At 56.2% G+C, this 25,649-nt stretch overlaps 11 protein-coding genes across 11 annotated transcripts in view; 6 read left to right on the top strand and 5 right to left on the bottom strand.

Moving 5' to 3' along the window:
- The window catches only part of CHGG_09433 (uncharacterized protein), a gene marked incomplete at both ends in the record, with an annotated part of 1,397 nt that extends 737 nt beyond the window's left edge, over window positions 1–660 (top strand). Inside the window, one exon of the mRNA XM_001227359.1 lies at window positions 6–660. Within this exon, the coding sequence (XP_001227360.1) occupies window positions 6–660 (655 nt within the window). The remainder of the gene's footprint in view (window positions 1–5) is intronic.
- A 492-nt stretch (window positions 661–1,152) lies between these two features.
- Window positions 1,153–2,089, bottom strand: CHGG_09432 (uncharacterized protein; the record flags this gene model as incomplete). The annotated part of the gene is made up of 3 exons (XM_001227358.1): window positions 1,153–1,603; window positions 1,723–1,975; window positions 2,062–2,089. 3 exons carry the CDS (start codon window positions 2,087–2,089, stop codon window positions 1,153–1,155), a joined length of 732 nt encoding a protein of 243 aa, XP_001227359.1.
- Window positions 2,090–2,487: 398 nt separating this feature from the next.
- Window positions 2,488–4,369, top strand: CHGG_09431 (uncharacterized protein; the record flags this gene model as incomplete). The annotated part of the gene is made up of 3 exons (XM_001227357.1): window positions 2,488–2,855; window positions 2,914–3,308; window positions 3,360–4,369. The coding sequence occupies 3 exons, from the start codon at window positions 2,488–2,490 to the stop codon at window positions 4,367–4,369; spliced, it is 1,773 nt and encodes a 590-aa protein (XP_001227358.1).
- Window positions 4,370–5,183: 814 nt separating this feature from the next.
- Window positions 5,184–6,807, top strand: CHGG_09430 (uncharacterized protein; the record flags this gene model as incomplete). Its single annotated transcript, XM_001227356.1, has 4 exons — window positions 5,184–5,523; window positions 5,724–5,770; window positions 5,966–6,207; window positions 6,279–6,807. 4 exons carry the CDS (start codon window positions 5,184–5,186, stop codon window positions 6,805–6,807), a joined length of 1,158 nt encoding a protein of 385 aa, XP_001227357.1.
- Window positions 6,808–7,770: 963 nt separating this feature from the next.
- Window positions 7,771–8,565, bottom strand: CHGG_09429 (uncharacterized protein; the record flags this gene model as incomplete). Its single annotated transcript, XM_001227355.1, has 2 exons — window positions 7,771–7,966; window positions 8,525–8,565. 2 exons carry the CDS (start codon window positions 8,563–8,565, stop codon window positions 7,771–7,773), a joined length of 237 nt encoding a protein of 78 aa, XP_001227356.1.
- Window positions 8,566–9,093: 528 nt separating this feature from the next.
- CHGG_09428 (uncharacterized protein) lies at window positions 9,094–11,686 on the bottom strand (the record flags this gene model as incomplete). Its single annotated transcript, XM_001227354.1, has 6 exons — window positions 9,094–9,141; window positions 9,368–9,594; window positions 9,658–10,651; window positions 10,781–10,866; window positions 10,929–11,321; window positions 11,455–11,686. The coding sequence occupies 6 exons, from the start codon at window positions 11,684–11,686 to the stop codon at window positions 9,094–9,096; spliced, it is 1,980 nt and encodes a 659-aa protein (XP_001227355.1).
- Window positions 11,687–13,230: 1,544 nt separating this feature from the next.
- Window positions 13,231–13,746, top strand: CHGG_09427 (uncharacterized protein; the record flags this gene model as incomplete). Its single annotated transcript, XM_001227353.1, has 1 exon — window positions 13,231–13,746. One exon carries the CDS (start codon window positions 13,231–13,233, stop codon window positions 13,744–13,746), a length of 516 nt encoding a protein of 171 aa, XP_001227354.1.
- A 491-nt stretch (window positions 13,747–14,237) lies between these two features.
- CHGG_09426 (uncharacterized protein) lies at window positions 14,238–16,996 on the top strand (the record flags this gene model as incomplete). The annotated part of the gene is made up of 6 exons (XM_001227352.1): window positions 14,238–14,441; window positions 14,597–15,312; window positions 15,371–15,605; window positions 15,660–15,857; window positions 15,906–16,704; window positions 16,764–16,996. 6 exons carry the CDS (start codon window positions 14,238–14,240, stop codon window positions 16,994–16,996), a joined length of 2,385 nt encoding a protein of 794 aa, XP_001227353.1.
- A 294-nt stretch (window positions 16,997–17,290) lies between these two features.
- Window positions 17,291–18,158, bottom strand: CHGG_09425 (uncharacterized protein; the record flags this gene model as incomplete). Its single annotated transcript, XM_001227351.1, has 3 exons — window positions 17,291–17,500; window positions 17,578–17,700; window positions 17,784–18,158. The coding sequence occupies 3 exons, from the start codon at window positions 18,156–18,158 to the stop codon at window positions 17,291–17,293; spliced, it is 708 nt and encodes a 235-aa protein (XP_001227352.1).
- A 3,384-nt stretch (window positions 18,159–21,542) lies between these two features.
- Window positions 21,543–23,218, top strand: CHGG_09424 (uncharacterized protein; the record flags this gene model as incomplete). The annotated part of the gene is made up of 4 exons (XM_001227350.1): window positions 21,543–22,228; window positions 22,336–22,642; window positions 22,797–22,823; window positions 23,036–23,218. The coding sequence occupies 4 exons, from the start codon at window positions 21,543–21,545 to the stop codon at window positions 23,216–23,218; spliced, it is 1,203 nt and encodes a 400-aa protein (XP_001227351.1).
- A 622-nt stretch (window positions 23,219–23,840) lies between these two features.
- On the bottom strand, window positions 23,841–25,567 carry CHGG_09423 (uncharacterized protein; the record flags this gene model as incomplete). The annotated part of the gene is made up of 5 exons (XM_001227349.1): window positions 23,841–24,390; window positions 24,469–25,018; window positions 25,085–25,279; window positions 25,335–25,483; window positions 25,539–25,567. 5 exons carry the CDS (start codon window positions 25,565–25,567, stop codon window positions 23,841–23,843), a joined length of 1,473 nt encoding a protein of 490 aa, XP_001227350.1.
- Window positions 25,568–25,649: the final 82 nt, after the last annotated feature.

Below are 25,649 nucleotides of genomic sequence, written 5' to 3'. Positions count from 1 at the left end.
CATAGAAAGAAGCGCCGCCGTCGCAAGCCGGAGGACCCCGCCCCGTCGTCGCGTGGCGGAGGAGGAGCGCAAGATGTCGAGGAGGAGAGGGCAAGAAATAGGGAGCGGAAGTTGAAGGCGATGGATATGAAGGAGGGGTGGTGGGATGCGGGGAAGGAGGAGAGGGAGAGGGAGGGGGAGGGGAGGGCGTTCAAGGGCGGTGCGCATGGGGGGGTTAGGGGGGTGAGGTCGGGTGGTGCGGGCGGTGGTGGTAGTGGTGGGGGGTTGGGGGGGAAGCCGGTTTTCGGTCAAGCGCCGGTGGATGAGGGCGGGGAGTATGATGGGTTTGGACTGAGGGGAAGGGGTGGCGGTAATAGGGCACGGGGTGGTAGAGGAAGAGGCGGGAGGGGAGGTGGCCGAGCGCTGTTTGACGAGCGCGAGGGCGAGTATAATCGCGACCAGGGCCGTCGGCAGGAGGGGCCTGCTCCGGCACCGCCTCCGCCTAAGAAGGCGGACTTGAAGAAGGAGGACTTCCCTGCCTTGCCTTCATCGTCCACGACACCCCCTAAGAAGGTCGACACCGCGTGGGTTGCGAAACCCAGCGTCATAGAATATCCGGTGTCGTCACCTATCGGCAAGTGGGATGAGGAGGTGGCTGCCACGCTCGACAACCCATCCTAGGAGGTGTGGTAAGAGTGGCGGGGTACAGTTACGCGGAGGGGGGCGTGGGTGGGAACGGAACGATGAATTTTTTGAGCACCTACCTGCCTAGGCGGTTGCCGTGTGAGCTGTGCCAGCAGTGGCAACAAATCCATTAGACAGGCAAATCGCAGGGACAGCCAACAGCAGTACCAGATTGTTACCGGGAAAGTGATAATTGGCTTGTTGACGGTGGGCGTCCCAAAGCCCATGAATGCCGAGGCCGATGATACGTGGCATGGCCGGGAAATGCCCCGGCTCCTACACATTTAGGTACAAAAAAACGAGCTAAATCGCACCTTGGAGATCCTATGGAAGTTGTAGGTACATAGGTAGCTCGACAATCCAACTAAGCATATTTAGTCCGAACCCACCAGGCCCTATCCCGACCGTGATATCTTGCCATTTTACCTTATTAAACAACGCCAAACGCCAGCCAATGCGAAGCTCAATGCTGTATACACCTTCCACCACCTACCACCCCCGCCGCGGCCCGCGCGGACGGAACCCGCCACTCCTGGGGCCCCTCGGCCCCTTCCAACCGTCACCATATCCTCCCCCGGGACCAGTCGGCACACCACCCATCTCCTCGTCCCCGCCGCCCATCGGCATCGGCGCACGCTGTCTCCCGCGCATCTCCTTGGGGAACGCGTCGTACGCCTTGCGCATCTGGGCGAAACCCAAATGCATCTTGCCGAAGAAGTGGTCGGCCAGGCGGCGGTCGTTGTCGAGACGGCTCAGGTAGGCGCCGCATACATCGCACACCTGCAGCTTCTGGTGGCCCGACGGGCCCGAGGTCTCGGACAGCGCCTTGAGCTCCTTCTCGCGCTCGGCCTTGGCGGCCTGGGCGTGGCGCACCTTGTAGTACTCGTCGTAGGCGCGGGCGACCTCGCCCGTCTCAGCCAGGATCTCGACCTCAAGCAGGCTCGTTGGCGACGGTCGAGCCCAGGTCCGGAGATGGACTTGAGCAGCGCGTTGGTCTGGCGCACCTCGTCGGGCGTCTTCTCCAGCCGCCGCTGCAGCGTGTCGATGTTGCGGTTGCACGACTCAATCCGGCTCTGCAGGTCGCGCATGTAGTCGTACTCGAACCCGTACTTTTTCTTTTCGGCCTCCGGTAGCCCCTCGTATTCGGCCTTAAGCGCCTCCGAGTGCACGCGCGGGCACGCGCCCAGGTGGGCTTTGGTGTTGGTGAAGAGGTCGTGCGGGCAGGTGCCGACCAGGTACGATCGGCACACTTTGGGGTCGGTCAATGGGAGCTGGGCGCTGCGCGATGCCATACCCCCGCCCATCAGCTGCTCTGTGAGGGGTTAGCATTCATCATTGGACTGGCCGTTGCATTTGGTGGTGGGAATAGCGTGGGGAGGGATTGGAATTGGAACGTACCGAGCAGCTTTCGTTGTTCAGCAGCCATGATGCGGGACGAAACGTGCTGTGCTCTGTCGGATTATTTAGTGTATGTTTCTCAGAGTGGAATATCAAGTGCTAAAGACGATGGCCAACAAGGTGTTTAGAGTCTTGATGATGGAATTTGGTAGATGATATGTACAAGTATTTTGGGGTTTGAATTTCCAGCCGCGCTGCAAGGCTGCACATCGCGGCACGGGGAAGCGGGGCCCGTGGCGCGGATTACCCTTGCGGCTGCCTGCAACCCCTGCAGGCTGCGCTGCTCCTGTGGTCGCGAAACACCAGGCCAATCTCGAACACGACAGTCAGCCAAGACTCCCGGTTTGTGTTCCTTTTCCATCTTCCCAACTCTCCTTGCTCTCGCGGTTTCATGCGCCAATGGCAACGCCGCGTTGAGGGGGAAAGATGCGCCAATTCCTGTCGTTCATTTGGCTTTCGTTGCTTTCTTTTCTTGTGATTCCTTCTTCGGCATCCTCCGCCGTCGATTACCACGAGCAACTGAATCTAAGACCGCTGCCTCTTTCAGCGCTCCTCGCTAGCTTCAACTTCCGCTCCAACACCACCCTCTCCGAATTCGAAAAGGGCAACTTCCGTTTCTTCCCGCGATCGCTCGGTCAGATTTTGCAACATGCCGGTACACGCGAGCTACACCTGAGATTCAGCCTGGGGAGATGGGATTCGGAGACATGGGGCGCCAGGCCTTGGGATGGTGCGCGCGAGGGCGGTACCGGCGTTGAGCTGTGGGCGTGGCTTGAGACCGAGACTGATGAAGAGTAAGATACCCTGTGCTGTTTCACCGTCCCTCGTGTCTTGCTGACAAGCCGAAAACAGAGCCGACCGCAAATGGCTGACCCTGACCAACGCCCTGTCGGGCTTGTTCTGCGCCTCCCTCAACTTCATCGACGGCACCCGGACAACGCGGCCCGTCATGTCTTTCCAGCCCGAAGGAGACCACTCGGCGGACAACAACATGCACCTTCTTTACGGCGTGCTGCCACACGAGGTGGTATGCACTGAGAATCTGACCCCTTTCTTGAAACTCCTGCCGTGCAAAGGAAAGGCCGGGATCGCGACGCTCTTGGATGGACACAAACTGTTTGATGCGTCGTGGCAGAGCATGGCCATTGACATCCGCCCGATCTGTCCTGATAGCGGCGAGTGCGTCCTTCAGATCGAACAAACCATCGATATGGTCCTTGATATTGATCGGTCCAAGCGACCCAGGGGTAAGCCATCCTCCCCTTGGGCCATACTGTCGGTTTATTGACATGCTATAGGCAATCCCATCCCCAGGTCTCCGCCGGGTGACCAACTACCGTGTGATAGCTCGAAGTCTTACAACTCACACGACACATGCTTCCCAGTGGATCACACCAGCCAAGAATGGACACTCTCCCAGATCTTCGGGAAGACTGTCAAGGGCACCTGCCCCCTCGCGGACCCTGCCATTCCGCCGGTCTGCCTCCAAGTTCCCCACTCCCGTAGCGTCTTTGTCTCGAAGGACGTCCACGAGAAAAAGAACTCGGACGGCGCCTCCCGCTGCTTCCATATCTCTCCCGACACTGAACTGGAGATGATGCTCCCCCGTCCCGACAAGGGCGCATCCACAACCACCACGACCGACATCGCCACGCCTGAAACCCCGCTCCTCTACGCCGAACGCAGTTTCACAGGCCACGGTCAGGAGCGCGGCGGCGTGCAGACCATCCTGCGGAACCCGAGCCCCGACACCGAGGTCGAGTTCATCTACATGGAGTCTCTCCCCTGGTTCATGCGCATTTTCCTGCACACCATGGAAACCCGAATCGCAGGCCAGCCCCACGCGAATAAGTCTCTGGTCCAACAGGTCTACTACCGCCCAGCGCTCGACCGCGCCCGCGGCACCCAGCTCGAGGTGCGCATGCGGGTGCCGGCCGCGTCGACCGTGTTCCTGACCTACGACTTTGAGAAGTCCATCTTGCGCTACACTGAATACCCGCCGGACGCGAACCGCGGCTTTGACGTCGCCGCCGCCGTCATCACCATCCTGGATCCGCCACCAAAGGATGGCCGCTTTGCCGCCTACACCCTCCGCACCACCTCGCTGCTGTGCAGCCTGCCGACCCCCGACTTCAGCATGCCGTACAACGTGATTATCTTCACGTCAACGGCTATTGCGCTAGCGTTTGGCGGTCTCTTTAATATCGTCGTCCGCCGGTTTGTCGCCGCCGACGAAGCCCAGGCCACTGGGCTGGGGGTGGTGCTGGCGCGGTTGAAGAGCCGGTTGGTGAGCGCCGTGAAGGGTTGAGGGAGATGTGGACGGTAGCCGGGGAGTTTGAAGTTAATGTGAAAGCCGAATACAACCATGCCATCTTTCTTTTCCTTTTGCTGTTCCATCTTGAGCTTTTACGAAGTGACCTGACACGCGGGGCCAGTCTTGCCTTCTCATCTACCCCTGGATGTCGCGGCGTGTCCTTGCAGTTTCCACCCCCCTGCTGTCGAGGTAACTCCACGTTACATGTCTGCCTGTATCACTCGAGTGGGCCCATGGCGCGAGAATCCCTCTGTATGTCCCGTCGAAGTTGTTGGCTGGCCGGGAGTAGGGGCATCCCATATCGGCTCTGGATACTCCACTTCAAATCAACCCCAGCCTTGTGCAGTGGTACCGAATCATGCAGTTGGTTGCCGACCCCAGCCTTGTGCAGTGGTACCGAATCATGCAGTTGGTTGCCGACCCCAGCCTTGTGCAGTGGTACCGAATCATGCAGTTGGTTGCCAACCCCAGCCGCATCGGCTCAGCCGGGGAACGTCTGTCATCATTCAGGGGGTTGACGGGATATTGTCCTGAAGAGGAGGATCGGGTCCAGGGTGTGTATCATCTGCAAACCGTGAAGTATACGTGTCCGCGGGCGGCCAGGGGCTGGGGATGAGAAAGGGGAACCAACTAGGGCTGCTCAATACAAATAGCCAGGACCAACACTACGCATCAAGACATGTCAGAATCACCACTGCACATTTACAAATCCGCAGACCAACGAGCAAGCAAGCCCCTCGATCACAACCAACCACACACCCCTACCGACAATCCACCACCACCACCATCGATTATCCCCCACCCCACAATGGCCGACGACCACCACAACGACAACCACCACGACCACAGCCAACCACCACCCACCGCCGAACCCACCTCACCCACCGCCGAACCCCTCTCCCTCGCCCACTACAACACGCACGGCTTCTGCCAGCACCAGTCACCGACCTTCCCCCTCGCCCGCCACCGCCACGAGGCGCTCGCCAACGCAGGCTGCCAGGCGGCGCGGCGCGACTGGGCGCGTCTGATCGGCCCCGGCGCGCCGCACGAGTTCGGCGCGTGCAACCCGGTGAATGGGAATTTCGTGGCGTTGCTGTTTCCGCTGTGCAGGGTGGAGAGGCTGGGGGTGGTGGGCTATGTTGTTGAGTGTATGTAGGTGATGTTTCTGTGTGGGTGTTTTAGGGGGTGTTTGAGTGTTTTTTTTTTTTTCTGTTGGTTGGTTGGTGGGTTCGTTTCTGGTTACTTTTGTCGTGGTGACGGTTTTGGGGGTGGGGGGTAGGGTTGTGGTGGTCTTCACGGGTCGTTGGCGGTGTAATGCATGGCGCGCTGACTGGACTTGGTGTGGTAGATTCGTTTCTGCATGATAGTGTGGTTGAGGGTTTGGGCGAGGAGAGTGTAAGTGCCGTTTGAATGGTGTCTTGGTTATTTCTGTTTCTCATGTTCTTTTACACTCCCTCCTTCTTCGCCCTCTCTTCTTCTGCTTTCCTTTTTTATTCTTCTTCTAGTTCTTCTTTTTTTCCCTTTGTCTTGTCCTTTTCCCTTGTCTTGTTTCCTCCTCCTCATCAATATGACCCTAACCGCCTTCGCCAGTCAGCTCAACCGGACAAGTTTGGACTTGGAGAACTGGAAACAACCAGGCCCAATATCAAGGCCGGCAGGAAACAGATGCAGGCCAAGATCGTGTCCTTGTTGTCCGACATCGACAAAGCAGGTGCCGCAAGGATCATGGCCGTCTGGAAGGCCATGCTCTCAAGGACGCTCCGAGACAAGACCAAGGACTTTGCGAACTTGGAAGAGTACATCGAATTTCGCAGCATCGACACAGGCGGAGCGTAAGCCTTCGGCTGCCCCCACACACCACCTGCACCACAGTCCCGGACCCGAGGCTAATCCAGAACAACAGGTTTGGCGAAGCCCTCATGTTATTCGGCCTGGGCATGACTCTCACCGCGGAGGAAGACGCCCTGCTCGCGCACATTACCCAGCCGTGCTACGCCTCCTTTGCCCTGGTCAACGACTACTTCTCGTTCGATCGCGAATGGGGGGACACGCAATCCAAACCCGGCGCCTCCAAGCCCATCATCAACGCCGTGTGGCTGTACATGCAGTGGCGGGGGGTCAGCGTGGCCGTTGCGAAGCGGCTCGTGGCGGCGGCCTCGAACCGGTACGAGGCACGGTTCCTTGAGCTCTGTGAGCGGTTCAGGAACGAACACAAACCGATTTCACCCAAGCTGGACCTGTACCTGCGGGGGCTGTCGTATCAGGTGAGCGGGAACGTGGTTTGGAGTCTCAACTGTCCGCGCTACTACCCTGGGTTTCGGTACGATCCGAATGCGGGTCTGGAGGATACCATCACGTTGGGGTTGCGGGCGAAGAAACGCCTTGCTGGAGAGAGAGATGCGGAATCGTCAGTTGTCCTCCATTGTGCGTAGTTTTCCTACACTAGCCAGTAAAAGTGGTACACGGATGTCAGATGGCGAAGGAGATAAGGAAGAGGGGTGAAGGGTGAGGATGGGCGACTTGTCAGGCCGTCCACATTACTATCGATGTGTATGTCATCTTCCAATCGAAGCATTCAGGTAATTCCATCATGCCGAGTACTTCTGTATGAGCGGATCAGATAGGTAATGTCGAGGCCGATTGTCTGCAACTCTGACCTCCCTCTGGCCGGGCGATTGCACCGGCTTTTGGGCACCCGCTAGCCGACGTCAACATGTTCTCTTGATGCTACCAACTCAACATTTGTCGCTCGGCGTAGAGCGATGTTATCTTTTCGGGTCGTCCCCGGTGACGTGTGCTTGCTGCGCCGATGCTGTATGTAACGTGACTCGAAGTCGAGGTGTCACTGGGCAATTGTCGGGTTGGGTCCTTCCTTCCCATACGCGGTCGTTTCGATTTTCGTATAGAAATCGAAGTTGAAGGCCGTTGTTGCGCCAGCAGGTTGTAGAAGATGACTGCGGCGTTTGATCACCGGAGTTCACGAGTACCGTAGCGGGAAAATGAGGAACGTGGCATAGTATGTTGGGGCATAACAATCCCAGATATTGCATGCTTTGCTAACATGCCATGCCATGGTGACATGCCTTGCCAAAGCGACATGCTTTGCCAACCAATTTGGGTGATCTTATTGGTTAGATTTCACAGGTTCCACCAGGCACCTCAACCACGCTGAACGCTACCAATTACCACCGACCGCCGGGCACCCCACGCCACACACCACATCACATGGGACAAGGCGCAACTGCAAACTACAGCATGAATCGGTGCATTAGAGTATATTGAGAGCATAATGTTACATTTATAGTACGGTGCCACTCCATTCACCCTTAGGAGAGGCCGGAGCCCCGCCGGCTAACCCAGGCACCACGCCGCGAGGGAGTACCGTGAGTAACAGGCTAACCACGGCTAGCGGACTCGGTAGGAGTTACCGAGTCATTCTCTTTGGTGCGCTGCCCTTGGCGGCTCTGTGAACGTGTCGACATGCGTGCCAGCTGCCGCTGCGGCTGCTGCGTCGAGGTTCTAGCAGCTAGGGAAGAGGGAGGCCGAATGCCAGCGAAAGATGGCGCCCTGTCGGTGCTAGCACCAGGCAAGCTGCTAGGCGGAATAGTAGGGGGTGCTATGCTGGCAACGCACCTGGGAGGTGCGGTAAAACCCGGAGGCCTAGTGCCGGTAGGCTGAATGGTGGGTGTGGGTAGTTCGGCGGGAGGGTGGTTGCCAGTGCTCTTAGGTTGTTGGACGCTCAGAGGTGTGTCAACAGCTAGCTGAATGATGGGAGGGTGGAAAGTGGGGCCCTGGGAACCATCGCTGTTCAAACCACCAAAAGAAGGGCCACGAAACATGGAGTAGTCTAATGGCGGCAGCGAGTTGAGACGCTCGGTAGGCTCGAGAGGTCTGGAGATATGTGCCGGACTAGTAGGGCGAGAGGGCGGCGGGTAAATGATTCCGCGATGCTGCCAGCTGCCTGTGCCTCTTTGTCCCACTGCAATTGTGCATCGCGCCACCTGGCGAGAGCTGCCACCTCTCACCTCCCCCAGTCTTGTTCTTCTTCCCTAAACTCTCTGATCTAACTACCTTGTGGAAGGGGGCGTGTTTCATTTTTCTTTAACTAACGTAAGTGATATATACATTCAGCATGAAACCGACACTTACAAGTTGTGACTGGACAAAGCAAATATAGTCATCTTCTGCATTGTGGAGGCCCATACCTCTTAAAGGTTTAATAACCCGTACTACTATCCTGAGTGGAAGGCAAGTAGCGTACCGATTGAGTGGAGTCGTTTGCCGTCCCTTGTTGTCGGTGGCCTTAATACGCTCTAGCGAGTAAGAAGTCTATACGGGTATTCGATAATGAAAGGAGGGGCGTGTTTAGGGCACGGGTTGGTGGAGTGGTCTAAGTGGTCTATCTAGTCTAGCAGCCGTACAGCTTCCTAGTAAGCACCCGCTATTAGTCGGCTTCATCGCCGCAACATAACTATACACCCCTTCAAGACTAGTAGCTCAACATTTATTACTCGTGGCAGAAGAGTATTGCCTTTTCTCGTCCGTTGGTAATGCAGAAATGCTATCTTCTAGGCTAACTCAATGTCGAAATGTTGCTACGAAACCATCCGGCCCTCGTTCTACGTCTCACATCAGGCATGAATATGATCGCTCGCTCGTTTGTGGGATAGGTAAAATTGTATTAATAATTGAGTGTCTATGGTGCCTTTCCAGCTGCCTTACCCATGAATGACAAGCAGACCTGAGCCAGACTTCTCTCTAGCCAACTTCAAACATATTACAGTATGCCCATGGATGCTCATGCGAGGTTCATCCCCATAACCCACGGCCCTGCCATTAATCCAGAGAACGTATCATGGGGAGCCCTCCCAAAGAACGAAAACCCCGGTTCTTGATGCAGCGGCCCGCCGTCGCTCATTCTTATGCCCCCCCACGCAGCGATGTGACATGCAGGACAAGATCCACATAACACCGATTTGTCACCGTACATACCGTACCCGGCGTAATCTTGAAGATGCCCTGCGACCCAACGACGAATTCGTCGCCGCCTACCTGCACCCTGAGCTTCCCGCTGGCCAGCGTGCACATACGCGTCCTCGTTTCATCGGCTGGGAACCGGTGTACTTGACCGGAGGTGACAGTGATGGCTTGAAAGTTGATGTTTTGCGACACTTGGACTGACTGGTTGGCGGTGAGATACGTCGAAGAGAACGCCAACGCTATAAAAAAGGCGTTAGTAAGTTTAGAAGATGATGATGGCGGCAAAACCAATAATGACATACCCTCGCCCGCTGTGTTGACTCGGCCCTCTTCCATCTCCCAGTCCTCCATGTGCAATACCTTCTCAGTAGCGCCATTTCCTTCCCAGGCACCAGCATGGGACTCCTTGACCGCCCGACCATTTGCGGCGGATCGAGTTACCTTTAACGTAACCAACCGCGTACGCTTCGGCTTTGGCTCAGGGGGATGCGGCTCGTCATCTGAATCTTCGTCCTCCCCATCCTCACCACCATCGGCATTCGCTAGAAACAACCGCCTGGATCGCCTTCGCCCGGAAAGGTCATTACCCCCACCAGCATCAACAACGCTTTCGTTGATATTATCCTGTAGGCCATGCCTTGACGACCATTCCCAGGCTGATCCCAGCTTCCTGAGGCTACAAGCCGACGAGTTTTTGCGTGCGATGCAACTCGCGCACGCCCGCGAGCTGGTACCCAGCCATGGGTACAAACGCCGCGCAGCATCTCCCGAAAGGCTGACACAACAGTCAAACGGCCCGTTGTGCCGGCGGCATTCACTGCAGGGTTTAGGATTCTGCTCGCCCACAAGCTGGATGGGCAAGGCCGTGATTTGCTTTCGGTTGAGGTCGGAAAGCAGCGTCCCAGGTATGATGTTGAGATCCCGGAGCTTTGGAAGGCCGAGGAGCATCGCCACTTCGGGTACCTCGCCATCGGAGGGCGAGAGCTCGGGAACAAACGAGCGGATGTGATCCCAGAGACGGCCTGCAGCACTTCCTGAAAGAACCTTAGAGGCGTCACCAGAAGCGTCCTTGTTGGTGCCGGCTGATTCGGCTCGGAGCGCTGTGGTAGGGTCTTTTTGTGGGTCTGCCACACGAGAGTCAAGAAGGTAGGGAGGTAAACGAGCTGGTGGACGGGGCATTTCAATTGGATCGATGGGTTCCTTGGAGGCAACGCGTGGGGTGGTGTCGTTGTGTGAGCCCACGACGGAAAAGGTGCCATCGCCGTTGTCGTTTAGGGAGCAGGACTTGTGGATGGTCTAAGAGAGGGTAATCGTTGTCAGGTTCAGTCTCGTGCGGCACCTGAATGGCATGGAACTCACCATGAAATGGTACCCCAGACTCTTGCGAAATTTACAGGCCGATCGACACGACCTGACGGGACAAACCCAGGGGCGGTCAGGGAAGGTGTCATCCAGCTCATAACCCTCTGGTATCAGAGCGCCGGCCATGTTAACTAGCTGTCCCGATTCATCTGCGAACAGAAAAGGCGTGAGTACTTCATTCAGCCACAGTGAGAGCAGAGCAGTCACTTACCCCACCATTCTTGGTATGAGCGACCATCCGCTGCGAGTTCCAGGGAAACGCCGGCATCGACGTCCGCGATCTCAGGATCCACACCAGACTTTGTCAGGCTAGAATTCGGGCTGGGGTCAGGCTCGGCCGCTTTGACCCAAAGAATACTTTTGGCGGCCATGCCGCGTGGATAAACAGGCCGCAGAGGCTCAGCGATAGGTTCGATATCCATCGCACCCCGAGAAACAACCACGGCTGGTGCGGTACTGCCATTCTTTTCTATGACGGAAAAGGTCCCGTCGAGATTGTCATTCAGCCGGGAGCCGCGGTGATGACCCCTGAAATGGTTCCCGAACTCGACAGGCGCCTTGAACAGACGGCGACAGCTCCGAACAGGACAAATCCAAGGACGATCTGGCAGGGTTGTGTCATGTTTATATCCGTCTGGTATCAAGACGTATTTTAACGAAAAGAGGGTACCGGATTCATCTGCCGTCATGGTCAGAGGGAGGAAAACGGCTGGGGAGGAGTAGATGCGATCGCTTACCACGCCACATGTGGTATGGGCGGTCTGGATTCGCCATGTCGAGTCGCCGGCTTTCGCCGGGCCCGCTAGTTTTACTAGGGATGGTTGTCTCATCGTCGTCAGTCGACGTCGAGTCGCTGTCCACAGAGACTGGTTTGGGCACGCTTGACGAAAAGCGGCGCGGGCCACCCCTTTGGGGGATTGTCGGTTTCGGGGTCGGATTCACGGCGTAGTGAAGTGTGGGCGATGCCATTGGTGCCTCCGCTAGACTCATCGTTTTCTTAGACACAATTAAGGGGGGCTTAGGAAACCCTCCTGAGCTCCTTCCATTTCCATATTCGGGATTGGCGTAAGTTCCTAGGTCAGTGAGAGTACCGTCTTCGTTGTCGTTAAAGCGAGTGGCACGGTGGGAGTTCTACGTGGTGCCATTATCAATATTGTGTCAGGTGGTCAACTGTGAACGAAAACGGCGGGCTCACTGACACAAAAGTGTCTCCCTAAGCCGCTTAGGCCAGGGAGCATCTTCCTACATGACCTGACCGGACACACCCAGGGAAAGGCAGGGTCGTCGGACACCTTATACCCAACGGGGAGCAGAGCGCCGGCGGTGGATATCTTCTCTCCAGATTCATCTTCCAGAATAGGTTAGAAGATGCCGGGGTTGCTAGCCTTCAACCCGAGTTTGTGACAGCCATACCTAACCAAGTCCTGTACGGACGATCGTCAAATGCTGAATCGAACACTTTCTGGACGTCGGGAGGCATCGGTTTCGTCGATTTGGAAGTTCCCGCCGTTCTTGTCGTGTGAAGTGGAATCTGGTCACCAGTCGTCATCGATTCGCGAAGGTCCGTTCTGGGTAGATCAATGTGTGATTTAGATGAATCGTGGGCACTCTGCATTTGACTCGGTAAGTCAGGTACCGACCTAAACACACCAGGTACGTTCCCGGAGGGAAGGAGGAGAAGTGGTTAGCCGAAGAGGATTAGCTAGAATGACATACTCGGATTTTATCAAGACCAATCACAGGGTTGGATTGTGGTTGTGTGTTTGGGGGCTTTTGATTTCCGCCGTCACCAGAAACTGCGTGGTGTTCGGAATGACCCAAGGTGATGATGGTACTTGGAATGGGTTTTCGCTCCTTCTGGCTTCGCATGCCCGTCGCGAGGCGAGAAGAAGGGCGGGCATCGTGAGCCGTAACGGGGGCTGGGCTCCACAACGATGGGACGGAAGGAGAGGATGTGGCGTGGTTCCCATCCGGTGGAACGGTAACAACGGAACGGCCTGAGAACGGGAAGGGCCCGTTGTGGCCGGTCCGTCTCATTTTGAACACCGGACGGGGCCGGGACTCGCTCGATGCCGCCGAGTCAGAAGCATTATTATTCTGCTGTGCCTGAAACAAGCCGCTTGGACCCGCATGTTGTTGCGTTTCTTCAATGGAACGTTTGGGTGGTGCTGTTGGGGCTGTTGGTTGCGTTGCAGCTGGATTAATGTAGAATTCAGTTCCCCCGGACATGACGAGCACTTCTGTGGTACCTATCACAGGCGGCAGACTCGAGAAATACCGCCCCTTGTGGCGCTAAAAAGGAGGCACGTTGTCGTCAAAACATGCATGAGCCCACAAAAACGCGAGACGCGGTCGCATCATCGGGCTGTGGGAGCTGGCCCAATGGGGCAGCGGTTGAGCGGATAATCTCAACACCCTAACCCCCGGCCTTCCATCCTGACCCCTCCCATGTCCGATCCGCAAAAAGCAACCTTCCCGACCCCTCCCACCGTTGAACCATATCGCCGCCCATAATGGTTGCCTCACAGTTTCAAAAAGTGCAAATAATACAGGCACCCTCTCGCTCCGCCATCGTGGGCGAGTTGTCAGTCTTTCTCGCGGGCACGACGACCAAGTCATCCTACCCGGACTGGCGCCAGGCCCTCATCGAAGCCGTGTCTCACCTGCCCATCACCGTCCTTAACCCGCTACGACTCGATTGGGACCACACATGGGGACCCGAGCAGATCTCGGCGCAAGTGGAGTGGGAGTTGGACATGCAGGAGCTCGCTGATGTGGTGATTGTGTTTTTTGGCCCCGAGACAGACGCACCGATAAGTTTGTTGGAACTAGGCTTGTCGGCGCGGTCCGGCAAGGCGATCGTGGCTTGTCATCGAGACTACACGAAGAGAGTCAATGTGGAGATTGTGTGCCGCCGCTTCGGATTGGAGTTTATTCATGCTGACGTTGACCTGGCGGAGAGTGTCATCAAAAAAGGCCATGAGTCGATCGAAGCGATTCCGGGTCAAGCCTTGAAGCTCACTCGTTAGAAGAGGTTCACGAAGCCCGGAATCAACTGAGTCTGACATCTGACACTGGCGAGATGGACATGATGAATCAATGTGTAGACTAACAATCCTAAAAGAAAAAGAAAAACCTGTCGGTGTCAAATGAAATGGAGTCATGACAGAGTAACGATTGACTGTTTTTCCATCAATGACTGTACCGAAACCATTCTTGCTGCGCCTTTGTACGACTCCGATGTTCTGCAGTCAGTCGAGAGCAATGTGGCCCGTGCCAGCAATGGCTTGCGCACGCCATCGGCAGTGGAACCGGCCTTGCAGTGCCCCGCTCCTCCACACTTTGGAACCAACCCTCGATTTTGACTCATCAAAACTGCCACGCAGACCTTTTAATAGGTCGCCTCAGTCGCTCCCCGACCCCTGCCAACAGCTGAATGCGCTCCCTTACCAAGATTCGACCCTTTTTCCCTTCGTTCAGACCAGTTTACACCAAGACTCGGTTTCTGAAGGCATTTTCAATGGCAGCCATCACAGTTCACAACTCGCTAAAGCCCGGGTCGCCGGTGCCTTTTGTGCCCAGGGAGGAGGGCAAGGTCTCCTGGTATGCTTGCGGTCCGACTACATACGACTTGAGCCATCTCGGACATGCCCGCAACTATGTTTCCACCGACATCATCCGCCGTATCCTTATCCATCACTTTGGCTTGAACGTCAACTTCGTTGTGAGTGTTACCCATGGCTCTCGTCTTGTTGCATGTTTGAAAACACAGGGCATCACTAACGTCGTCGTAGATGAACTACACGGATGTGGATGACAAGGCTGGTTTAATCATCCGGAATGTGTTCCCGGATAGGTGTCTAACGCCGTGTTTTGTAGATCATTATCAAAGCCAGGAGGAAGCGACTGCTCGAGCTCGAAAAAGAGAAACCCTACTCCCCCAGCCACATTAGGGAGCTTGCGTTTAAAGCATTCCAGGCTTACGCTGAAAGCAACCTCCCTCTCCTAGCCGGAGCGGGGCAGTCAGCCGTGGACGAGCACAACTACCCGGAGCGGAAAGAGGCCGCTTACGGCCATGTGTTGGCAGGCGGTTCCTTGTCAGGGGAGGGCAAGCCCGGCGATGCGGAAGCCAAGGTGAAGATGCATCTCGGCAATATGGACGCTGCGGCGAAGTCTCTCAAGGATAGTTCCGGGTTTGATGGCGCCGAAGAGGTCCTCCTTCCGTACCTCGATTCCTTGTACAAGGAAACGATCGACACTAGCGACCAGACCATGTTCACCGATCTCACACAAGCCATGGAGAAGGCGTTCAGCGATGATATGGAGGCCCTCAATGTCCTACCCCCGGACGCAGTGACACGAGTAACCGAGTATGTCCCGCAGATCGTGTCGTTTGTCGAGCAGATCATCGCCAAGGGGTTTGCGTACGAGGCCAATGGCTCGGTGTACTTCGATATCGCGGCCTTTGAGCAGGCCGGCAACACGTACGCCCGGCTGCGACCCGAGAGCAAGAACGACAAGGCGCTGCAGGAGGAGGGAGAGGGCTCGCTGTCCAAGAGCCTGGAGGGAAAGAAGCGGTCTGGCGACTTTGCCTTGTGAGTGTACTCTCCTCGCATTAGTCATCGGGCTGGCACTGACCATCGGTGATTGTAGGTGGAAGAAGTCGAAACCTGGAGAGCCATTTTGGCCCAGTCCCTGGGGCGCCGGTCGCCCTGGTTGGCATATCGAATGCTCCGTCATGGCCTCGGACAAGCTCGGTGAACAGATGGATATCCACTCTGGCGGCATCGATTTAGCATTTCCTCATCACGACAACGAGCTGGCTCAGAGCGAGGCCTACTTTCACCAATACGAAAGGGGCGAACACTCTTGGGTCAACTACTTTTTGGTATTTTGAAACTTCGAAACTTGGGCGCCATGGATAGCCACTAACGCGCCACAGCATATGGGTCACCTGTCAATCGCAGGGAGCAAGATGTCCAAGAGCTTGAAAAACTTCCAGACCATCCAAGACGCTCTAGCGACGACCTACACTGCCCGCAACATGCGCATCGTATTTCTCATGGGCCGCTGGAACGACGGGGTCGAGATCTCTGGGGACATGCGGAAACAGGCGGACAGCTGGGAGAGCACGATCGATGTGGGTGCCCCGAATCATCGGACACTTGAGTGTTGCTAACAAAGACAGAACTTCTTCACCAATGTCAAGGCGAAACTAGCAGAAGCTGGGTCAACGGCGGACGGGATCAAGGGCCGGTCTCTTGAGGAGGCCACAAGCCTGACCGAGGAGCTGGAGCAAGCCAAGAAGGATCTCGATTCGGCGCTGCGCAACTCCTTTGATACCCCCGGCGCGATGCAGGTGATCCTCCGGCTGGTCAAGAACGCAAATATTTACATGAACGACAAGTCTGCCCAACCCAACCTACAGGCTATCGAAGCCGTTGCGAGGTGGGTAACCAAAATTGTCGGCATTCTTGGCCTAGACGCCAGCGCGCAGCCTCCGTATAACGGCCTCGGGTGGGCCTCTGCTAGCGCGGCGGCGGCTGCCAACCTCGAACCCAAGGTAGCTGTGAAGCCGTATGCGGAAGCGTATGCCAAAGTGAAGGCGGACGTCGAGCGGTTAAAGCTCGCCAATACCCCAATCCAAGATCTTCTCCAACAGCAAACGCCAGAAGCCGAATTTGCCGAGCTGGAGAAAACCGGGGAGCGGGACGTGGAGAAGCTGGCGATGCCTTACCTGAGGGCAACCTCGAGCCTGCGAGACGAGTTGCGGGCGGTTGTCTCAGCCCTGGAATCCCCAAGCAAACAGGCCGTGCTTACACTCAGCGACCGTATCCGCGACTATGACCTCACCGACCTCGGCGTCCAGCTTGACGACCAAACCGACAAGCCGAGCTTGATCAAGTTCGTTCCTGCGTCCAAGCTCATCGCTGCGCGAGACGAAAAAGCGGCGCTGCTAGCAGAAAAGGCTAGGCAAAAGGAAGAGGGTGGGTCTTGTTCTTAGATTGCAAAATACCTACCGATCACTGACGTTTGAAACCAACAGCCCGGAAGGCGAGGGAGAAGGCGGAGGAAGAAAAGTGGGCCAAGGCCAAGCTGTCTCACAAAGACATGTTCAAGGCCGACGCCAAGTACCAGGAGTGGGATGCCGATGGGCTTCCGACCAAGCTCGCGGATGGCAGCGAGGTGCCCAAGAGCCAGGTCAAGAAGCTGAAGAAGGAGTGGGAGAGGCAGAAGAAACTACACGAGGAGTACCTCGCTAAGTCCGGGGGCGCCTAGAGACCGGCTCTGCTGATGTCTCGATCCCGCCACCTAGGTGAGCCTGTTGGTTTTGATGTCTCTGGGGAATCGCGTTAGGCTAGTGGGGAATAGACATACAGTGGTAAACAATTCTAAAATTTGCCGATATATTGATTCCCCTTGTCCCGTCTCAAAGGATGAAAACTAAGTAATACCTAATAGTGGAAAGATGTTGAAACTGATTCATGGCATACAGCCCCCCTTCTACAACGCCAGGCAATATAAGGTGGTCGGAGGACGAGAAAGATGGACCTAGCGCCAGCCTTGGGCGGATCACAACGACGGCGAAGGTTGCATGGTCCTGCGCTTGCGGGACAGACTGCTCCGGACGCAGTTGGGAAGAATCTGTGGCAGGTCTTGCAGCATCCGATCCACCGTCCGCTTCTCCTCTTCCGAAAGAGTACCGTCGTCAATATGGGGCAACTCCACGTAGAGCTGTTCCATGATCTGGGGCATGATGTTGGTGATTGCGTTGGCCACCACCTATGGTCCAGGGTCAGTATCAGCATCAGCATGTCATCAACCGGTCCGAATATACGAGTTTAGGGGAGCTAACTCACACTCTCACAGGTCTTGGGCAACTTTTGGTACCTTTTCACCAGGGCATTGGCGGTGATCTCGATACCCAGCTTCTCTCGCATCTTCTCCGAAATCGCCGCATATCCGTAACCGGCAGCCCGGAGCTTTTTCAACAGAGTTGCCTCATCATCCTCCTCACACACCGCTGGGTGGGTGACTGGGGCAGTCGTCCACTGCTCTCCCGCACTAATGAGCCATGCTGGGGGTTGACCATGAGCGGCAGCTGCTTGCTCCACGTGCGAGAAAACGTCCTGGCCACAAAGTCGGCAAGGGGGTTGGACGAAACCTCGACATCGGCGCAGTCGGATGAAGCCTCAAGGCCAGTCCACGAGATCCCCGGTTTGGGGATGTTGAACGACGGTAGCAGGTCGAAGAATTCGGATTGCTGCGGCTGGAAACATGCCTCGACAACGGTCGGGTGGGTGGCCCGGGAGACTGGGTTGCCGTCGTCGCCCCCACTCCAGCTACCCTCGCCGCCATCTCTATTATCATGGAACTGACTGAAGCCGAGCTCATCGCAGGGTTGATAATGACTATCAAAAGGGGCGAGAGTGTCGGACATGGTCGTTGTTGGGGGGATAATATTGAACGTGGTTGGATCGTGCGTAGTGGTTCCGAGTTGCGGTTCTGACTTGGCGATGCTCAGAAATATCCACCAGTCACCAGAGGACGCCTGCACTTCCGATATATCGAAAATCGAGAATCCCGGGTGTCCTCGGTGGAAATATAGGGTATTTTAATGTAAGATGTTCCGGTGTACGAGGCTCAGAGTCCGCGCGTAGGCCGGTGGCCATGAGTTGTCTACCCTGTTCAACATTTTACTTTGAGCCCACATAAGGAGCCAGGGGTTGGAGACTGGCTAGCAATTACAGGCGTGCTTGTCCTGTCCTCCTCCCCAGCACGAATAGCACTTTGCCTCATGAGCGGTGTGCTAAGGGGCCTTGATGCCCATGGCGGTGTTCCAACCCGCAATAAATTAAAAGTCTATTCGTCGTCACGGCACGGCACAAAGCCGCAGCCGCAGCCTCAGCGGGCATCAAGCCCAGGCACCTATTGCCACTTGGCGCCCAACCTCTTGGCACAACCACAAAGACTCAGCTTGAACTTTGCGGCTCTGCTGAGCCCAGACCCGTTTGGGGCTGGATACTTTTGTCGACCACAAAATCCCTTTCACAATAGGCAAAACTGGCCCTGTAAAGAGGGCTTCGTATGAACCTAGATGTCCCCAACGTTACCTTGGCACACCCGTGTGGTCAGCATGTGGGTTTGGTGATTGTCCCGGGTATGGGCCGAACTAAGCGACAGCGTGACGGAAAATACCTAGGGACTTTTTCTGCCTTGGCTACTACCGACAGATATAAAGAGTTGCCAGACATGCCATTGATTTTTGTGGGCCATCCAAGCCTCCAACATTGACTTTGACGGCCAAGCCTTCAATCTTCCAACATTGACTCTGACGTACCAGCCTTCGATCTTCAATCGGCTCGAAACCAGCCATGTCGAAGACCTTAGGCACAAAAGCGCAGCGTTGCATTCATGTGCGAGAACACGCCGACGAGTCGAATCCATCCACAGATGCTGTTATGGATCAGGTGAGTTTCATCTCAGAATGAGCCCAACCATGTCCACCTAGACGCAAAGGAGCTGATGCCTTTTTTTATTCATGATGAAGATCATCCAACGTGCTCTCGAACGAGCTGGCCGCCGGGTCGACCTGATAATCGCTCAGGAGGTCAAACGCCTCCTCTCCTCCCCACTAGTACCTCGGCACGACGCCAACGCCGGATGCCAGCTCGCCGGCTAAGGACTAGCCGGGGGCGGACCTGCCATCGCCGATAGCATTGCCGAACGTGTAGGGAGGAGGACCGACCGTTGGGCCCAAGGTGTTAGCTCAGTCCTATACCCATTGTCGATGAGGACTGCAGCAGTCTTGGGTGTCAATTCCATCAATGGCAACTACGCCGGATGCCGGTTGGCCGGCTAAAGACTAGCCGGAGACGGGCCTACATCGTCGATGATAGTGTCAAACGTCAAGTGAACCGGGGTGAGGGCCTCTGTGTCTTCTAACAAGGGGGCGAATGGGTCTTGATCTTTGCATTTTTCGTTCCTGGCGCTGCGGTGCCTTTCGTATTTAGTCAAGAGGCGGGCCCCTCCTTGAGTTTAGGGGGCAGACAATTCTTACTTTTCTTTCCCACACTTGCAGAAGTGAACCTTTGACGCGGTTTCTGGAACCGCGGCCTTCTGACCAGAAGGCCACGTGTGTAGGCATTACGATACCACTGTCGTAGGACAAGTGGTGGAAGTTTACTGTTTTTGAGCCATCTCCCTCATGCGACATGGACATCGCAAGGCGTGCGGCACAGAGGCCCAAGCGTTGGTGGTGTGTGTGGTTTTGAGGTGTATCACCGCTTCATAAGGGAGGAGGATCGAGGGTTGGGCCAAGACTATTCTATTAGTTGACTTCATTATCATAACGTTACACATTTTCGAGGAAGGTTGCAACAGACTTGGATGTTTCATCAATGGGAGCTCGGCGAGTTAAAATGGGATTGGAACACATTTTATAACCAGTTACCTAGGTAAGTATTGCGGGTTTCTTTAGATTGAAGTCCAATTTCGGAGTAGCCTTGTTCTTCTTAGTACCTACACAAGCAGACTTGGAGTCGAGGTTTGTAGCATTGAAAATTCGATGAAGCCCGTTTTTAATATCCAATCCGGCCAAAAGCCTGTCGTGGACATAAACGGCTCCATTTCGAAATGGGTCAGTCGTGTTAGACGAATAATAGGCTCTCCAATCAAATGAACGTCTGCGGAAATGTGGCCTGTCGTGGTTTGATGGGTGTTGAACTTCCCCAATCCCCTTTTGTTCTTTTTTTTTTTTTTCTCAGCCGCAACCCCACACCCAGCAACAACCCAACAACCCACTGTCCATCTGTTTCCCTCAACATCCGTTACGAGACGACCCGGGTCGAGGAACGCGAAAGAAAGACCGTCCGGCATAACTACTCACTAGCATTAGATCGGCGATACGAGGGTTTAACCCATTCAATCCACACCGTGATCAGTTGACTTTGGTGCGTCCTCGAACAATCTATCATGGCTGAAACACATCCAGGAATATCTATCAGGATCTCGGGGTCCAAGCCACGGCCTCCATCCCATCTCCATCCACGTCTCCAAAATCCCGCTCCAGGCACCAGAATAACCCGATCCAAGTCTGCAGATCGAGGACGCTAAGACAGGCGCGCCGTTGCATCAACCCCGGCCAGCCTGTGGATCGTCTCAATCAGGCAGGTCTGCCCCGGCCGAGAGTCTAAATTGCGCGGCGCAGCAAACCGTGGCAGGCCATCGCAGTCCATTGCGGGCCATTGCAGTCCACTGAAAATCCAAAGAGCTCTGCCCACGCGCCACCCGTTGCGACCTTGCAGTGGGGTCTTTACCGAACGAGCCAGCATGTTTTCGCAATTGCGACCCCAGACCGGCCGACGAGCCCACATGAGTGATGTCGCCAGAGGTTGAGGGTCGCCAGGCGGGAGAGCCCACGAGTGAGGGTTACAGTGCAGGTCGGTGCCGCTGGGCCAGTGGCCCCTTTCATGAAATTGGCGGGTTCGAGGGATCAGGAACCAACTTGGACGTGCTCAAGTGCCTTGTTTTCTTCTCGGGCCCCGCAAACGGCACATCCGGAAATGCGGGCTTGGGACCGGTCCGTTGTTGGGAACGTGGACGCAACTGACGACACCCTTCCCCTCTTTCTTTTTCGAGGCATGGCCATTCCTGAACTACATCTTAACTTTTCCCTCCTGGTCCGCCTCGCAGTCGCGATCGCAATCTCCCCCAATCAACGCCGTGGTGACCCGTCTCGATAACTAAACCCCGGCCCTGAGACGCGGCCCTGAACGCGACCACCGCAACACATATATCCGCCCAAGTGGAAAACCTCGACAGCATGGGGAGACGAAACAAGAAGCCCCCGCCGCGGGTCTACCACGACGGCCTGATCCCCGCCACCCACGACACCTACCAGAGCTATCCCGAGGTGGTCGGGGACGACTTCGACCAGGTCAAGCACGAGAAGAGCTACCCGGAACTGGCGCCCCCACAGGACGATCCCGACCAACAACCACCTCCCCAACCACATCACCAATACCACCAACACCAACAAGACCCCCCAGACAACCAACCCAACCACCAACACGCCCACCACCCCTCCACAATCCTCGCCCCGCCCAACAACAACAACAACAACGCCAACAACAACCTCTCCCACCACCACTCCCCTCTCTCCCCGCTCTCCGGCTCCAACCCCCCCCACTCACATTCCCAACCCCCACCATCCTCATCATCAGCACCCGCACCCCCGCCGCTAATCCACCCCCTCGCGGGTCTGCCCCGTCCCTCGGGGGTGCACTCGCTGCGGCAGGCGTGGAGCGAGCCGGGCGACCCGGAGGACCCGCACGGCGTGCTGCTGGACGCGGACCGTGTGGCGTGGTGGAAGCGGCCGGTGTTTTGGGTGTTGGTGGTGGCCGGGGCGGTGATCGTGGTGTTGGCGGGGATATTGGGGGGGGTGGCGAGTGGGAGGGTGGGGACGGCGCTTGGGGGGGTGGGCGGTGCTGGTGGGAGGGGGGAGGGGAGGTTAGTTTTACTTTTTTTTGGGTTTCGTTGCGTGTTTGCGTTGTTGGGGAGGATGCGGAGGCTATGGGTTTTTTATGGTGGTGGTGTGCTGACTTATCTGGATGTAGCAGCGGCTCGATGCCTCCCGTGGCGAACCCTACTTGCCCTGGATCCGGTAACCGCAACTACACCACCAGCGTGGCCGGCGCCATGCCCAAGACCTTTCGGATTCAGTGCGGCGCCAACTATCCTGGCGGGGACGGGATCCTGGGACTGCGGAAGACCGGCTCCATCGATACCATCGCGGGCTGCTTTGACGCGTGTGCGCGTGAGTCGGGGTGTGTGGCGGCCGTGTTTAGCCCCGGGGATGCGGTGGAATGTTGGCTCAAGGAGTTTGTGGGGGTTGTTCAGACCGGAGGGAAGGCTGAGGGAATGGTCAGCGGGGTGCTCTGGCAGTAGCTGACGAGCAGGTCACGATGGGTGGGTATGTGCTTTGCGTGGGATCGGATGATGCTGTATGTTTGGGAGGAGTATTTGATTTCTGGGGTCGGCGGGTGGTGGATCTGTTGTTTTTTGTTTTGATACCTAGGTATTCGGGATGGAGGTGGGCCGTTGTGTATGTTTGTCACTTTCTGCCTGTTCATGGGTCTTGTATATATGTCTGTTCCAAACTGTCCCCGAAAGGTGAATGTGCAGTCCGCTGTGGATCGATGGTTTATGTTGTTGCTCGATTTGTGCCCGCAATCGCAGGCATCCCGTCGTGGGCAACATCAAATACTTCAGCAGCCACGCCTGGCCGAAAATACACATTTTCACCCAAACATCTAGCAAACAGTGCGGACGACGCTCCATACTTGGAGAGTCATTCAACAAACACATGCCTCCCAATCTTCAACCAACAACATGAGTTCCCAATCCGAATCACAAACCGAGGCCTCACAGTCAAAAACACCCGCCGAGGGCAAGTATCCCTACTCCTTGTTGAGCTTCATGAACGCTGACGAGCTGTGATAGAGCAACCCTTACTGGAGTCGGGGCTGCCCTCCGCGCCATCATCCTATGCATTTATCGCCACGCCAATCCCCAACAGTCCGAACAACGCTACAGCCGCAAACAACATGACCGCGGCTAACAAGCGGGGAGAGGTACGGAGCCCCGTAACGAGGCTTCTGGACATTATCCTCCAGGACTGCGGGTGCGACCTCGAGCGTGGCGGACAAAGACGTCATCGTCACGACTGCGAGCTGTTCTGGGGCTTGGTGTTTGTTGGCCTGTACACTGTTATCACGGTGTTGGTTGTTGCTGTCTGTTTGAGCGTGAGCAGCGGCAGCGAATAGGTCGGATATCTGGGTGTCAGGGGTGGTGGCTTGGCCGCGGTTCGGTGGTTGGTATCTCGTTGTTTACGACCCTACCTTGCTTTACAGAAGGAAGTAGGTGTTCCGGGCTTGGGTAACAGTCTGCACTATTTCTTGGTGTGTTTGGCTGGTTACATGACAACTTATAGGGCTTGGAGTGCACGAGTTTGGGGTTCCATTATGTAGCTTTACGCGTTGCCAAGGTCAGGAGCAAACCCTCTCATGCAATATGCCCAGGCTATCCTCCGTGATACTCTCCATTACAATATCCCCCCACCCTACCTATACCCAGCCTTCTGCTCCTGCGCATTCTCCTCCTGCCCATGACCCGAAACGGCATACGCATCGACATGGGCCTTCGAAAACTGGCGAGCCGGCGTCTTGTTCGCAAACAAGATATCCAGCTCCTCGTACGTGCGGCCCTTAATCTCCGGCAGGCGGAAATACGCCCACACAAAAACAATAAACGCTGTGCCCCCCCAGAAGAACCCCGACTTGCCCTTGAAATTCCACGCCGTTGGGTTCTGCATATAGCTATACAGCACCTGCGACATAATATTCGTAACCTGGTACGCGGTGCGCGCGAGCACGACCGACAGCGGCCGCAGCCGCACGCTCGACGTCTCGGACGTGATGCTGTACGCCAGCGGGCCGATGGTTAGCGAGTAGACAAACAGCCAGAACACGCACAGCCCGCCCGACGGCCACAGGCCCCTCTCGCCTGCCGACACGTCCAGGATGCCGAGGATCAACAGGATCACGGTGAGCAGGCCGAGCCCGCCCACGTACAGCGTGCGGCGCCCGAAGTACGTGATCAGCCACCAGGAGCTGTGGGTGCGGGGGGTTGGGGGTTAGTAATTGGACCATGCAGGGTAGCTAAGCAGGGTGTGGAATGGGGGTTCTTACGCGACAGTCCCCAGGAAGGCCATCCCCTTGGCGCCGAGGCCGAGGTTAAAGGCGTTGTACTTCTCCATGCCGGCGGTGGTGAAGAAGTAGGTGGGAGTGTAGGCAAAGCTGCTTCCTGACAGTATCTGGCCCATGAAGGCCACCATGCAGATCTCAGTGCGGCGCAGATCATTGCCGCGGAAACAGTCGAGGTAAGTGGCGCCCTTCGTGACCTCGGCCTCGAGACTCGTTGTGCGCACCATCATGGCGAGCTGTGCGTCGATCTGCTCGTCCGACTTGTCGCCGCCGAGTCTCTTGATGGAATGCTTGGCTTGGTCCAGGCGGTCGGTACGGACAAAGTACCAAGGACTCTCGGGGGCAAAGTAGGCAATGACCATGAGGGGAAGAGGCCACAACCATTGGATGGCAAAGGGGATCTTGTAGCCCATCTCGCCGACGATAGGAAGGCAGCCTCGGAGAACGCCGCTGGCAATGAGCTGGCCGATGGCCCAGCACAGGTTCACGTAGGTGGTCAGGTAGCCACGCAGGTTGGTGGGGCATACCTCGGAGGCTAATAGAGAATATAGAAACCGAATCAGTAATGAGGTAGCCTAAGTTCACCCAGGTTTAGACTCACCATAGGCGGGACAGAGGGTCGCAAAGACACCCCAGCATAGCCCGCACAAGATCTGGCCGCCTACTAGGACGCCAGCGTTGGGGGCAAAGAAGACGACGAAGATAAAGGCGTTCAGGAACCCCATGGCTCCGATCATGACCCAGCGGTAACCGAATCTGGAAGCAAGGTACCCGTTCATGAGACCGCCTTGAGAAGCTTGCTGTTAGCACGAGTCATGCGAGGAATAAAGCTATCAAAATTGGACGCGTACCAAAAATAGCACCAACGGTGCTGGCCATGTTCAACCCCGTCTGCCACGGAGCCGAGACCTGCCAGTCGCCGCTTTTCTCAGAGTAGTCTCCAAACTTTTTTGCAAACTCGGGGTAAGCAAAGAAATTGCCTATGAGAATGGTGTCGTAACTGTCATTTTTTAGCATCAAGTTAGGTTGTCGAGGTGCAAATTGAACAAACATACCCTTCCATGATAATCGACATGGAGATCATGATGGACCAAAAGACGGCCCAGTGGTTTGCTCGCAGAGCCTGCACCAAGGTCTGAGCGTGTTCATCTTCGGTTGCCTGCTTC

This window comes from Chaetomium globosum, genomic scaffold (genome assembly GCF_000143365.1).
Source record: "Chaetomium globosum CBS 148.51 scaffold_6 genomic scaffold, whole genome shotgun sequence".
Lineage (NCBI taxonomy): Eukaryota > Fungi > Ascomycota > Sordariomycetes > Sordariales > Chaetomiaceae > Chaetomium > Chaetomium globosum.
This window is presented reverse-complemented; position numbering and strand designations above follow the sequence as displayed.